This window comes from Gymnogyps californianus, chromosome 2, assembly GCF_018139145.2.
Source record: "Gymnogyps californianus isolate 813 chromosome 2, ASM1813914v2, whole genome shotgun sequence".
NCBI lineage: Eukaryota > Metazoa > Chordata > Aves > Accipitriformes > Cathartidae > Gymnogyps > Gymnogyps californianus.
In genome coordinates this window covers 89,786,039-89,800,319 of record NC_059472.1, presented here as the reverse complement: position 1 = coordinate 89,800,319, position 14,281 = coordinate 89,786,039, and the positions used below count along the sequence as shown (strand labels likewise).

At 39.7% G+C, this 14,281-nt stretch overlaps 1 protein-coding gene across 1 annotated transcript in view; it reads left to right on the top strand.

Moving 5' to 3' along the window:
* Positions 1 to 920: 920 nt before the first annotated feature.
* Positions 921 to 14,281, top strand: part of DROSHA (drosha ribonuclease III) — a 72,825-nt gene continuing 59,464 nt past the window's right edge. Inside the window, exons 1-6 of the mRNA XM_050891971.1 lie at positions 921 to 1,771; position 1,840; positions 5,028 to 5,110; positions 6,719 to 6,950; positions 7,862 to 8,003; positions 11,113 to 11,267. Of these exons, the coding sequence (XP_050747928.1) occupies positions 921 to 1,771; position 1,840; positions 5,028 to 5,110; positions 6,719 to 6,950; positions 7,862 to 8,003; positions 11,113 to 11,267 (1,464 nt within the window). The remainder of the gene's footprint in view (positions 1,772 to 1,839; positions 1,841 to 5,027; positions 5,111 to 6,718; positions 6,951 to 7,861; positions 8,004 to 11,112; positions 11,268 to 14,281) is intronic.

The following is a 14,281-nucleotide window of genomic DNA, read 5'->3' as shown; positions in this document are numbered from 1 at the left end:
AAACTTAACATTGTAATTAAAGAATGAATTTTAACTTTAATGAAGCACAGTGGTTTTCATTTATAAACATTAATACAATGCATTAAATACATGCATAGTTTTGAGCAAGACTTAAGCCTACTTGAAGCAATGGCAATTGCTGGAAGGGTAACAGGGCCAAGGAGGCAGCTGAGGGATTTTTTAGGAACCATTTATTTCAATGAAAATGGAGTAACAGCACAGTCTATGTAATTTTTTTTTCTGTAACCTGTAAGATTCTCATTCCACAAAAATATACTTACCTAGCTTAAAATACTTTGAAGTATGTGTTGAATTCAGTCCTTTACTAAATTGGGGTCTCAATTGTGAATGTAAATTGCTACTATCTCATTTAAAATTTACATGATTTGTTGGACCAGGTGACTTGCAATGAGGTGTTAGTAAAGCCATTCTGCCTGAAGTTTAGAATCATGTTCTAGAAAGGACTCCTCATTATGGGACTTTGGATGACAATCGCAGTTGTTAACATGAGTGGTTTCTTTGGTGTGGGGTAGCTGAAGGCTTTATATCAAAGTGTCTAGTGAGTACTAGTAGAGGTGCTTGTATCCTTGGCCAGTCATCATATCAATCATTTGTTGAAATTAACATTGCCTTAAGTCAGAGAGCATGGTCCAGTTTGGGTTCTGGATTAAAGACAGTAGAGTGTTTTCATGGATTAGAGGCTTAAAGGAATCAAAGGGGCATTAAATGACCTGTACTAGACGTCCAAGGAGCACAAAGCTCCCAGTGAAAGTCAGTGGACATCATTCACTGCTTCTGTTAAAGGAAACTGCAGAAATTGTAATTTCAGTGCTTTGGGAGTAGCTCCTGCAAATGCATTAAGGACATACTACAAAAATTGTGTGACACTGGACTTTTATTTTCCTCATTAAAGGTGAGCCATGTCTTTCCATTCCGGGCGAGGATGTCCCCGTGGTCAAGGGGGACCAGGAGCAAGAACTTCAACACAGACGTACCGCCCTCAGAACCTACGGCAGCTTCACCCACAACAGCCCTCTGTACAATACCAGTATGACCAGCAAACTGCCCCTCCAACAACCTATTCAAACCCTCCAACCACTGGTTACATGCCTCCCAGGCCAGACTTTGTGCCCTATCCTCCTCCAGTGCCCCCTTCCACGCAAAATCCCATCAGCCAGTGTCCCATGAGGCCACCATTTCCAAACCACCAGATGAGGCAGAGCTTCCCGGTGCCTCCGTGCTTCCCTCCTGCTCCTCCACCAGTGCCAAATCCTAGCAACACTCCCATGCCAGGAACTCCTGCTGGGCAAAGCACCTTTCCTTACATGATGCCTCCTCCCACGGTGCCGCATCCCCCGCCCCCGCCAGTCATCCCACAGCAAGTCAGCTACCAGCCTGTGTACTCAGCAGGGTATTCACAGCAATCGTTCCCGCTACCTAACTTCAATAGCTATCAGCACAACTCTGGCTCCTTTCAGAGCAGCACTGCCAACAGCAGTGGCGGCAGCAGCCATTTTCGGCACACGAGTCAGTACCAGGGAGAGAAGTCGCAAAGTGATCGGCGGTCTCCAGACAGGAGCAAGCACTACGATGAGCACCGACATCGTGAACACGGTCACATCCACGGTGACAGGCATCGGTCCGCTAACCATGGGGATCGTCGGGATCGAGGCCGGAGTCCAGATAGGAGGAGGCAGGAAAGCAGTCGGCACCGGACAGATTATGACAGAGGAAGGGTATCGCCTCATCACAGAAGTTACGAGCGTAACAGGTAACTTGAGGTATCTTCTGCCTGCAGAGGGAGAGCTGTCATTGTCCCATAGTATTTGTTTGCATCAGTGTTCTTCCCTCACCCTTGTTTTTCCCTCTAGCTTGCGAGGTAGCCACTACTCAGGTCTGATGGAAAGAGCTACTGTTTTGACACCTTTGAGGTGTACTGCTTCTGCCTCACCTTTGTGAGCTGGCAGACTTGTCTCTCTTCCATGGAGATAGCTGGAAGCAAAGAAACTCTCATTTGAAAACTGAGTGGATTGCTGAGTAGTGCTCTACTCCCTTGGGTATTTACCATAGCAACTTATGCACATGTGGCATGAAAGTAGAGTTGGCACAACTTTGTTCAAAAGACTGTGTTCAAAGTTAAGCCTTACAAACAGTTAAGACCCAGCACTTCAAATTTCAAGATTTAGGTACCAGAGTTAGGGTTCCAGGTGTTACTTGAATTTGGTCTTTCTTTGAGTAAGCTCTGTATTTGTAGAGAACCAGCACTTGGGAGGGGTTTATAGTCTGATAGGTGCAAATATCTAATCCCTGCAGTGACGTGTTTTAGTGAAAAGCATATTGTGCAGTGTTCTTCATCCTGCTCTGTCCTCATCCTTGTGGGAGAGCAGCACAGATGTGTGCAGACTTCACAGGACCTCCCAGTGGGTGCTTAGACCTGCCTGTGTGATTCTGTTCAGGATGAAGACCTCAGCAAGCCAGTCTGTGATCTCAAGAGAGGACTGAGGTGAAAATCAGCATACCCCAGTTAAAAGAAATAGGCAAGTTGTAGGCTACGTTGACATCTTATGATTCAGATGGATGAGCATGGACTGCTTATTTTGGGATGTATCATGAAGTTTCTGTCCATGTGCTTTGTAGACACAAACAGCTTGCAAATTGTGAACTGACCTGATGCAGTTTGCTGCGTGGTGTTTTAGAGTAAACCATCATCAGTTAAATCTTTCAGATGTCTTAGGTTTGCTCTTTTTGTGTCTGATGATCTAGGTCAGAATATTCAGAGAGAGGTACTGGAAAGTTAAGTATCTGAATATTTATCAGGGCATCTGGATCACAGGCTCTAATTTTAGAAGCTCTGAGCTTTCTGTCACAGGTGAAACATGAATTTATACATAGTGCCTGTGGAAATGAAGCCACTTTGATTTAGATATGCAGAGATTTAATTGCGGAACCTTAGACAGCTGTATTCAAAAAAAAAAAAAAACAACCCACACCTCACATTCAGTAAGTTTACTTTGATTTCCAAAAGAGGATTTTCCTAAAACTAAATGCAGCTGGCATTAAGGCACTGGCCTTTTCTGTATGATGAGCTTGTGGAATTTCCTGCCCTTTGTAGGTAACTCAAATATTTGCCACATAATTTCACAATTTATTGTTTAGATTTTAAAGTTCAGTTTTAAGTTTTGAAAATGCATGTTTGCAGCAGCTTCTTTCTCAAACATTTATGGTTTACTGCTTGAGGCCAACAGCTTCCAGGTCTACTTGACAATGTATCTGCTTATTTTAATGAGAACTGTTTGCTGGGCCTGGTGTGTTTTTTGCACAGCATCCATCTCTGAAGCAAATCAGATGGCATAGAATATGCTCTCTCTGAAGACTGAAATCCATGCTTGAACAAGGCACAGGCAGAGAAGGGTGAACAGGTGTGGGGAAGAACAATAGATAATTTATATGAACTTTGTGCTTTGTAAATTTGTGTTCTATTTCATGCTATGCATATGGAAACATACATATATATGTTCATAAATAATCTTGACTCATTCTGTTAGCCCACCAAACCACCTGAGGCACATATTTATAATTCCTTGTGTATCAGCAGACTCATTTACTAGGAGATTTGACATACACAAACGATTGTGGACTAACAAGTTGTCAGCTGTTAGCAGAGTATGAAAACTGCCTGTGTGATCTTTGCTGCCTCACGTACACAGTAATTTCATAGAATCATTTAGGTTGGAAAAGACCCTTAAGATCAAGTCCAACCATTAACCTAACACTGCCAACTCCACCACTAAACCATGTCCCTAGGCACCACATCTACATGTCTTTTTAATACCTCCAGGGATGGTGACTCGACCACTTCCCTGGGCAGCTGGTTCCAGTGCTTGGTAACCCTTTGGGTGAAGACATTTTTCCTAATATCCAATCTAAACCTCCCCTGGCACAACTTGAGGCCATTTCCTCTCGTCCTATCGCTTGTTACTTGGGAGAAGAGACTGACACCCACCTTGCTCCAACCTCCTTTTACGTAGTTGTAGAGAGCAATAGGGTCTCCCCTCAGCCTCCTTTTCTCCAGTCTAAACAACCCCAGTTCCCTCAGCCGCTCCTCATAAGTCTGGTGCTCTAGACCCTTCACCAGCTTCGTTGCCCTTCTTTGGACATGCTCCAGCAGCTCAGTGTCTTTCTTGTAGTGAGGGGCCCAAAGCTGAACACAGTATTCGAGGTGCGGCCTCACCAGTGCTGAGTACAGGGGGACAATCACTTCGCTAGCCCTGCTGGCCACACTATTTCTGATACAAGCTGGGATGCTATTGGCCTTCTTGGCCACCTGGGCACACTGCTGGCTCATATTCAGCTGGCTGTCGACTACCACCCCCAGGTCCTTTTTCACCAGGCAGCTTTCCAGCAACTCTTCCCCAAGCCTTCAGTTAATTTAAAGCTCTTTTGCACCAGAAATATGTTTGGATGGTCAAGTTCTTTATGTGTATGTGCAAGTTGAGTCTTGTAGATCAGATTCATAGTTTCAGCATGATGCAGATTTTCTGTGTCTGTCAGTTTTTTGTGTGTGCTTGAGGTGGCTGTCAGGAAGAGAGGACTTGCCTGAAACACTTGAATGACTGCTGTGCTTACAAAGCTATTGTGCATGGAATAGGTTTTCTTTCCCTTCCTTGAGGCATTAAGAATGGTTAAAGATACAATAATCTTACCCTTTGTCATTCGTAACAAGAGAAGAGGAAGAATGGCAGCAAGTCCTGTGGTGAATTTATAGAAGTTACCTCTGTATAGTATGAATTAACCGTCGTGTTGAGATAGATGGCTTTATGACAAAGGCGGAGGAGATAGGTCACTGTCTTTTACAAATTTCTTGAAGGTCAGCATTAAGAATGTCGGGGTTTTTAGCAGTCAGCACGTGTGTGTCATTTTGCATAACATGATCTTAGCCTGCTTCTGTGCTCCTTTCAGGTGTGGAATGTATGAAATGCCAGATTTCTCATTTAACTTATGTTTTGAACTCTCCAAGGGAGCGGGAGAGGGAGAGGCATAGGCACCGTGACAGCAGAAGATCACCATCACCAGACAGATCTTACAAAAAAGATTACAAGAGAGCAGGAAGGTAAGGAAGGTTATATTCGGTCTCTTGTGTATTTGAGGCTCTGTGCATCCACACGTGTGGGTTTTTGTGTATGCATATGTGCCTGGTTTGAAACTCAGAAAAGATGAGTGTCTTAAATTTATAACCATCTGTTTATATGTGCAAATGTCAGTTATCTCAAGACCTTTGTCCTGGTTTCGGCTGGGACAGAGTTAATTTTCTTCTTAGTAGCTGGTACAGTGCTGTGTTTTGGATTTAGTGGGAGAATAATGTTGATAACACTCTGATGTTTTAGTTGTTGCTAAGTAGCGCTTATCCTAAGCCAAGGACTTTTCAGTTTCCCATGCTCTGCCAGCAAGCAGGTGTGCAAGAAGCTGGGAGGGAGCATAGCTGGGACAGCTGACCTGAACTAGCCAAAGGGGTGTTCCATACCATGGAACGTCATGCCCAGTATATAAACAGGGGGGAGCTGGCTGGGAGGTGTGGATTGTGGCTCGGGAACTAACTGGGCATCGGTCAGCGGGTGGTGAGCAATTGCATTGTGCATCACTGGTGGTTTTTTTTGTTTGTTTGTTTGTTTGTTTTCCTTCCTCCCCCCTTTTTTGTTATATTCCTTTTCATTACTATTATTATTATTATATTTCATTATTACTATTGTTAGTATTATATTTTTACTTTAGTTATTAAACTGTTCTTATCTCAACCCATGAGTTTTACTTTTTTTTTTTTTTTTTTTTCCCCCCTCTTTCCTCCTCCTCACCCCACTGGGAGGGGGAAGGGGGAAGCGGCTGCATGGTGCTGAGTTGCTGGCTGGGGTTAAACCACAACAACCTTGTAGAGTTAGAAACAGGATTAATCTCTGGAGAGGGGGCTTCACTGCTGCGTCCTAAAGACTTCCTCTTACATCTGCTTCCAAGATTATTTAAAGTCATTCTATGTTTAGACCATCTTTTAGGAGCCTTTTTTATATTGATGCTCCTTTCCTTCTGAATCCTGGATAGTTGAAATCAGTGCAACATTATTGGCTTTGTAGGCAGAGGAGATTAAAATAAAAAGTAGTTTTTCTACATTCAGCTTTTGAAAGCATTACTCTTGCAATACATAAGAAATATCACAGGTTGTGTTGTTCAAAGGAGTGCCAGAGTTAGAGTAACACAAGCAGTGTGGCTTCTGTATAATCCTTCTAATAAAACCCTAATTCTTTTCTCATGCAAATAGTTTGTGGGCTATGTATTAAAACTTCTTTATATTGTAACTTTTAGTTGTGAATTATGTGACTTTTCGTTTTTAGTGATGAGTTGCCAACTTTGGAACAAAATTAAAAGAAAGTCATCCAAAATGCAAGTAGGAATTTTAATCTAAAATAGCATATATTTTTTCATTCTAATTATTGAATAAGGTTTAAAATACAAAAGCACTTTCAATTTTAAGTCACTTTTTATAGTAGGTCAGAACTACAAAGTACTCTTTATGGTGCAAGTTAAAAGCAGGAAAAGGCAATTGGATATTGCTGTAATTTATATGATAGAATGATGTACTGATCTGAAGCAAACTATTTGTTTTTCATTATAAAACTGTCACTGTTAAATAATAAAGAGAATTGCTTTTTTTTTGCTTTTTCCCACTAAGCCGGTCTCCAAGCAGAGAGAGAAAGAGACCCCGATGGGAAGAGGACAGAGAAAGGTGGTCTGAGAACCAGAGCTCCAGCAAAGAGAAAAATTACACCGCTATCAAAGACAAAGAATCAGAGGAGAATGCATCTGAAAAAAATGAAGAGGAAGATGAGGAATTACTTAAGCCAGTCTGGGTTCGCTGTACCCATTCTGAAAGCTATTATTCCAATGACCCTATGGATCAAGTGGTATGTTTGTGAGGGAACTCTAAAATTACTGTACACAGTCCTTTATTGATTATTTGATTACTTGATTGATATGAACCCTTCAGCAGGATCATGTTTTCTGTCATTTAATCCTTCTCTCCTCCCAACCATCTCAGTCTTTTAACGCTGTTAAGGGCTTTATTTGTGGTATTCTTCTCTATTTTCATCAGTTTCTTCTGTCTGTTTGCATTCAGATTAGTGGTACATGGAAGAGGGGTACTTTTTTGTCTCCAGGAGGGAAGGGTGGGTTTTTTTCCATTATACCTGTATTTGAGCAAAGAGGCATCAAGCACCGTATATTCCCACAACCTTGGAGAAACTTTGTACAGAAGCAGGAAGTCAGGATTCTTTGTATTTGACAATAATGCTTGCTGGTGGAGTAGTGATGGGGGGGGGGAGGTTTCTGGGATTTTTGTGGGGGTGTTTGTGGGGGTGTTTGTGGTTGTTTGTAGGGTTTTTTTGAGAATGGCACGGAGAGTGAATTCATGGTAATTCAAAGCAGGCAACAAAATGAGCTGGGTTTTGTGTTTCTTGTGTGTGATAAAATTCTTTTTAATTGCAAAATACATTCACAGGTCTCCTCTTTCTTCTGAACCTGTTAAAAATCAATGCTGAGCTGTACTAAATATGCTTAGCCATAGTTCTGCTTCATTAGGCCAAAGGTTTGATGACAATGCACCAGCAAATGAAGTAATTTCTCTGCTAATTCACCTTCTGGAGCAATGTAGTGGTATGCTAAAGCCTTAACAAGTATTTCCATGTTTCATTGAACTACACAGATGTGTCTGTTCCCACTCTTGCTTTTCATCGTGAAATGCTGGTACATGTTGTGTTCATGTGCTATTTCAACACAGTCTTTTTTTGTTGTTGTTGTTCTGTGTTTTAATTAACAGGGGGACTCTACTGTGGTAGGAACAAGCAAGCTCCGAGATTTGTATGAAAAGTTTGACGAGGAGTTAGGAAAGCGACAGGCCAAGGCCAAAGCAGCCAGGCCACCGTGGGAGCCACCAAAGACCAAGCTGGATGAAGATTTAGGTAGGCAGAAATGATGGCAAAGCTCTGAAATGGAATAATCTGTAGTTAACCTGGTTTTGGTAGTTGTGTGTATTTAATAATGTTGGTAGGTTAATCTGTGGTTTTTATATCTGTCCTTTCTATTGCATATCCATGCGAGTTTTACTGTTGCTTTTGACTGAAGTAGAGCTAGATTCTTGACCCAGAAAACCTGAGGGAAAATTGAGAGTATCCAGCACTGCCTTATGTGAAAGTCTCTTCCATGGCATGAAAGCACCCTGAGCATGATCAGATAGGCCAAAGTATGGTGCACAAGAGGCTTTGAGGAGCTCCTGGTCTTATATTTCGAAAAAGGAAGTAAGAGTAGTGGTGATAAACTACATTTTGAAAACTGATACTTCTGCGTAAGATCATAGTAAGCAGAGTTGCACAACCAAAATACAATCCAGAAGAAAGATGAACTCAGTTCCATAACAAGCAGCCATATGAGTTTATTTGCATTGTCATGCACCACCCATATGGATCTTCTTGCAGTGAAATAAGTCTGCTAGCTCTATCAGTTATTGGGGAAATACTGGTTGAATTAGCAGGGAATACTTTTTGATAGCAAATTGTCTACTCAGAAGTCAGTGAAAGCTATTTTTCTAATTTTGTTTTGTGAGAACTGTTAGCTGTTCCTTTTATACTTCCAGCATTTTGGTGTTTCATAGTGTGTTTCTCAGTCAGTTGCATTAGTTCAAGAAATTCTTAGGCATATGACATTAATTTAGATACTCTGTTGGGCTTGCTTTTTAACTGATGCTTCATGTTTGCCTGTTGAGCTGCTTCAGACTCGTATCTGAGCTTAGTAACTCTTTAAAAGCATATATCAAAAATTGTGAAGTTGAAATACAGGTATATAATGACATGGTCAGTTACATGCTGGCAGTATAAAATGATACAATAAAGGTGAAAGAAAAAATAAACACAGATTAATAAAATGTGAATTCACTTTTGTAAAGGAAACACCTTTTTTATGTTTTTTTGAACAGCAGATTTGCACATACTTAAATTCACTCAAGAATCACTAGCAAAGTTAACTGTGGGGTTTTTCAGGAGGTATATTTTCATGTGGATGAAGCAAGGACAAAATTGCTACGTTCAACATACCTGTGTAAAGCTTTACTTCCTCAGATCTCTGCAGAAAGAGTTGCTTTGCTGCTCCAGGCTGAAATATGATAGGGCCAAGAGCAACTTATCTGTGTTTCTTTTTCCACTCTTTTCTGGAGGACCCGAAGGCTCTGCATCTTCTGCACTGGTCCCCTGGCCTGACTTGATGTCTGTGCCAGCTTCTCCTACAGCCATGCTTCTATAGTGTCTAATAGTTTGTCTTATTTTGTGCGTAAGTAAATGCTGTCTCTGTTCTGCCTTGTGTTAGCAGTAATTGTGTATTGTAGTGAGATAGCAATGCACTCCAAGAGTGCTTTTAGATCATGAAAGGCTGATTTCAATACATGAAATCCCAAAGTTCTGCATTGGTCTTTCAGAACTCCAGCTTACTCTCACAGGTCCCACACTCATTTTGCACCTAAAATTAGTCTTATACAACTGATTAATGTTTATCAGAGAACTTTTAAAACTCAAGTGTTTGTGAATATTTTTAGCAATGTACGTGTATGCACGTTTAGACAAAACTTGATTTGAGCTGAGCATGTATGACCTATGTAAACCATATGTCCCAAGGACATATTTTAATAACACCTTACACTGAATTATGGACTGTATAAAAATACATCTTGATTTAAAAAAAAAAAAAGAGAAACATATTTTACTAGTAATATTTTACTAGTAATATTCTCTCATTTTCTTTCTCTTCTTTTTCTTTTAACTAAGGAGAGTCTTGTATTCAATGAATACACATATTTTAAACCATAGTTTCACAGTATTTCAAAGCATTGGCAGTGTAGTAATATGTTTTCTCTTAAGTCAAAACTTAGAAATGGAAGAAATGTTGCATCCTTCCTTCCAAGAATAATAAACCTTACTTGCATCATGGTATATGTCTTGGCTATGAAGGCACGTATTTAAATTGGAGCAGAGGAGATCTGTGGAAATGAGTGACATTACATGCATAAGAAAGGGAGTCGCTTGTAAGTACCATGGGAGGTTAGAGATATGAGAGATCGGGCTCTGGGTTTTTTGTGTGGGGTGTTGTTTTTTGTTTTTGTGTTTTGTTTTTTTTTAAATTAAGTCCAGACACTTATTAACATTACTTTGACAATACCACAAAGGAGACATTTTAAGAAGTCTCGGACCGTCTTCTGTTCTTTTTTTTTTCTTTAGCATTATTCTCCCCTCTGATACATCAGAAAAATTGTTTCAGTTAATACAAAGAAAGATGTCTTAAAAAAAAAAAAAAAAGTAAGCAGGACAACGCACAGAACAGGGCTTCCAAAAAACTTATGACTGGATTCTCTCAGCTAGTAGTTCCAGGTTTTCTTCTTGTCTGTGGTTTCTAATATGTGATAATGAATTTATTAGGCATAATTGATTTTGAAAAATGAGTCTTAACAGTACATGTTCTATAATAATTCTATACATATGTGCTGTTTCGAAACTCTTAAATAGACAATAGCTTGCTATAGACAGGAACATTTTTAGGTAAAATGAAGCTAGACATAAGCACTTTGCTCATAGCAAGCAGAATTAACTTAAACAACAAGAGGTTCTGTTTAGCTCATGCTAGTGACCTTATGTGTATTCTTTCTCTTTTCTCTCTCTCTCTTTTTTTTTTTTTAAACTTTACAGTAATACTTGTATTGGTTGTAGCTCTATAATCTTTATTGTCAAGTAACTGAAATTTTTCTTATACAACTGATCAGTGGTTCTCCTGGACAGCTAAACAGCAACCTCTCATGCAGGCAAACAGATGCAGTTGTTACAGGCATTTAATATCCATAGCATTTGCTGTCATTTTTAATTAAAAATGCAGTTGCTGTCCCTCTTTTTGTTAGTGTGAATGTCATGCACAACTTTAATAACTTTCAGTATGCCACACTTAGCTATGTCATGCTAAAGAATGCGTTGCTATTGGAGAAGAGAGTGTGTGGAAGTGTTTTTCAGCTGACTTTATTTTTCCTGTGTGAATCAGAGAGCTCCAGTGACTCAGACTGTGACTCTGAAGATGACAGCAGCTGCTCTAGCAGTTCAGATTCGGATGTTTTTGACGTCATTGCAGAAATTAAGCGTAAAAAAGCACACCCTGATCGTCTCCATGAAGAACTGTGGTACAATGATCCAGGACAGGTACAGTGAGAGGAAAAAGTACTGTGTGTCTGAAAGTCATTCTCCCCTGTAAACCATAAATTCTGCATTGTTGTCAAACACGCTGAGTGACATCTATTTCAATACGCATTTTTTACCCCCCTTTTTGCCTTTTCTCTCTCATCTTCTTCAAAGCACTTCCCTTTTGATTTCAGGAGTGTGGTTCCAGCTCATGAGTCCTGGGGATTATTCAGCTGGAATCACGTCTGACAGTGTTAATAAAACCTGAATTGCTAACAGTGTACTAATGCTATCCTCTTAGCCCTGAGATAAAGGTACACAGATGAATTCTGGGATGGAGAAAAGGCAACATGTTTACCTCCTTTACAAATTTTTCACCTAAAAGCTCTCAGCTCATAATGATAAATAATGTTTTAAATATGCAGTTAGCGCTCCTAATTTCTTCTCTAATGGTTCTTTTGTAATTGCATGGAGATTATAGTTCTCATTAAATGTAATTGCTGAGCTCATGAAGTGTTGTTTTGAATGTATACATTGCACAGAAGACTAGTTTTTGTTTGCAAATTTGCCATCTTCATCTTTCTTAACTATTTTACAGTCTATTGTAACTCATTGTCAAATGGCACCTCAGTAAATTTATTTTTCTGGCACTTTGTGTGATGCATGAGTTTAGCATGCAACAAATCATAATGTGAAGAAATACTGCAATGCTTCTTGCCACTGTGGTAATTCAAAGGTCTGTTGAATATTCTATTACAGATTCATATTTATGCTTCTAGTTAAAAAAAAAATAATAATTTGACTGAGCATAGCTAGCTGTTTTTATTTGTATGGAAAACAAAATTAGCGAACTGTTTAGATATTTAACTGAAAAAATTGTGTAGCTCTTGGGCACACTTCAAAGTAATGTTCTAGGCCAGAATATTAGCTAAATAAAAAGTAGTGGAATAACTGTAGGATGAATAGATTCAGGAATGTGTGGTTTATGGGTTTCCTGCTGAAAAACTTTCTTTCCCAAAAACTTTCTTGAAACTGACTCTTCATCTTTCTTGAAGGGGCTGAAATCAGATCATGGTGAGCTTGTCAGTGCTGTACTACTTCTGAGTAGATTTTATTTGAAAACGTTTGAAGTTTTCCTAGGTATTTATCTGGTATGCCAAAATGCTTTCTAACTATCACTACATAAAATGGGAATGATCGCTGTGCACACTGGTGTGTACAAGTACACTGTCTGACATGGAACTAGATTTTTAGAATGGGTCTTCCCAACCCTTCAGTCTGAGCAGTGTGTTTGTTACTTTGGATAATCTCCAGCAATGCTGGCAGTTGCCGGAAAATAAACTGTTGAAGCCTATGCCACCACAGTGACCTTTTTCTTACAAGTGTTATCTGCTTGTTTGTGTTGCTCTGTTGGTCAGAGAAAGTTAGAAGCCATTGCCTATGTAAAATTGTGATCTTTCAACATAATTTTATCATCACTTCATGATTGCTCTTCTGCATTTTTTTCCATGAGTGGTGTCATTAGGGACAAGATAGATATGTATCTGACTTGCTTCTCAAGTCCTGGGCTTTACAGGTACTTCAGATCTTGGTCAGTTTTGGTCCGTGCATTTAATGTAACAGAGGCAGTGTTAGTGCTGAACAGAGCTAAGAATTAAGGAAGAGATTTTAAAAAATAAGTGATGATTACTTTAATAGCCTCAGTAGGCCCTTATTTTTGGGGGAATTATGAGCAATTTGCTGTTGACTGTATTTTTTAACTCTCTTCTGTTTTGTGGCTGCATAAGCCAGTGAGGAAGTATGCTTTTACGTATAAGCATGATTCAATTTCATTGAGCCTGTACTTTCCTCAGGGGTTTCAGAGTGTGGAAAAAAATGCATGAACAAAAAGCCGTCATGTCACTCTTCAGATTGCATGACTAACTTCCCAAAGGAGTAGAGAAGTGCCCTACTTCTTATGTTCCTTTGCATGTATGCATTGTGTCAGTCTGAAGAAATTAAACTGAGATGAACATTCAGAGAATTAACATCAAAAATAAAAAGTTACGTCTGTCTCTAAGTACAACTCTCTAAAGACTACATAAACAGCAGTTTGGTGGTTCTTGCTTCCTGAGGTATTTTCACGTTGTATCTATTGTGTGATGATGCTATTTAGCCCCACCATGGACGCTGTTCACATTTTCAAACTGCTTATAATGGCATGGAAAGTTCTGCTGTTTTTTTTATTGCATTGCAAGGTTGTCAGGTTTTCCCTAAGTCTAAAAAAAAAAATGTTTCAGTTCTTGGATTCAAACTTTGAAAAACTCCATTAAAGCCTGGGATTGGGAGCTTAATTTGTTTCTCTGGTTTGGTTCTGATTTTTTTGTTGTTGTTGTTGTTGGATTTCTGCAATGGGCATGATGTTAAGAGCAGAAAGCTTTAGGGTATTGCAGTAATTCATAGTGTGCATTGAACTTGGTCATAAAAGTGAAAAGACAGACACTAGCTTTATACTGTGTGCAATGGCCCTTTTTGGTATAGCTACTTGATGCACCCATACAGAATACTGAATTGGATATTTTTTCCCCCTTCCTCTTTTTTACTGATCTGTTCGCAGGACGGATTTGAAGTGGTCCCATTAGTTCTGTAAAGTACCAAGTAAATCTCAAATGGTCTGCTTTGCGTACTTAGGATGATAAACTTGCCGCATGGCAGAGGGGTTAGTGAGGTATGGGATTTCAGTCAGTGAACTTAGTGGAACTGTTTGAACGTGGAGATTTCAGCATGTAAATATTTGCATGTGCGTGTTTAGGGCCTGAATTTCATTTTAGGCAGACAGCGTGCTGTTTGTATGTATAAGAAATGGAAAAGGTGTATATGATAGTAGAGTGGTACAATTCTGCTGACAGCGTTTTTCCATCTTGTGCTACTGAAACAGTGATGAAGTTCTAATGCTATTGTGCAGTTTTCTTATATTAGTCTATACTGTTTTCAATTTTATTGGCTTAAGAACATCCACTTAATCTAAGCAAGACAGGCTTTTAGAAGCATCAGCA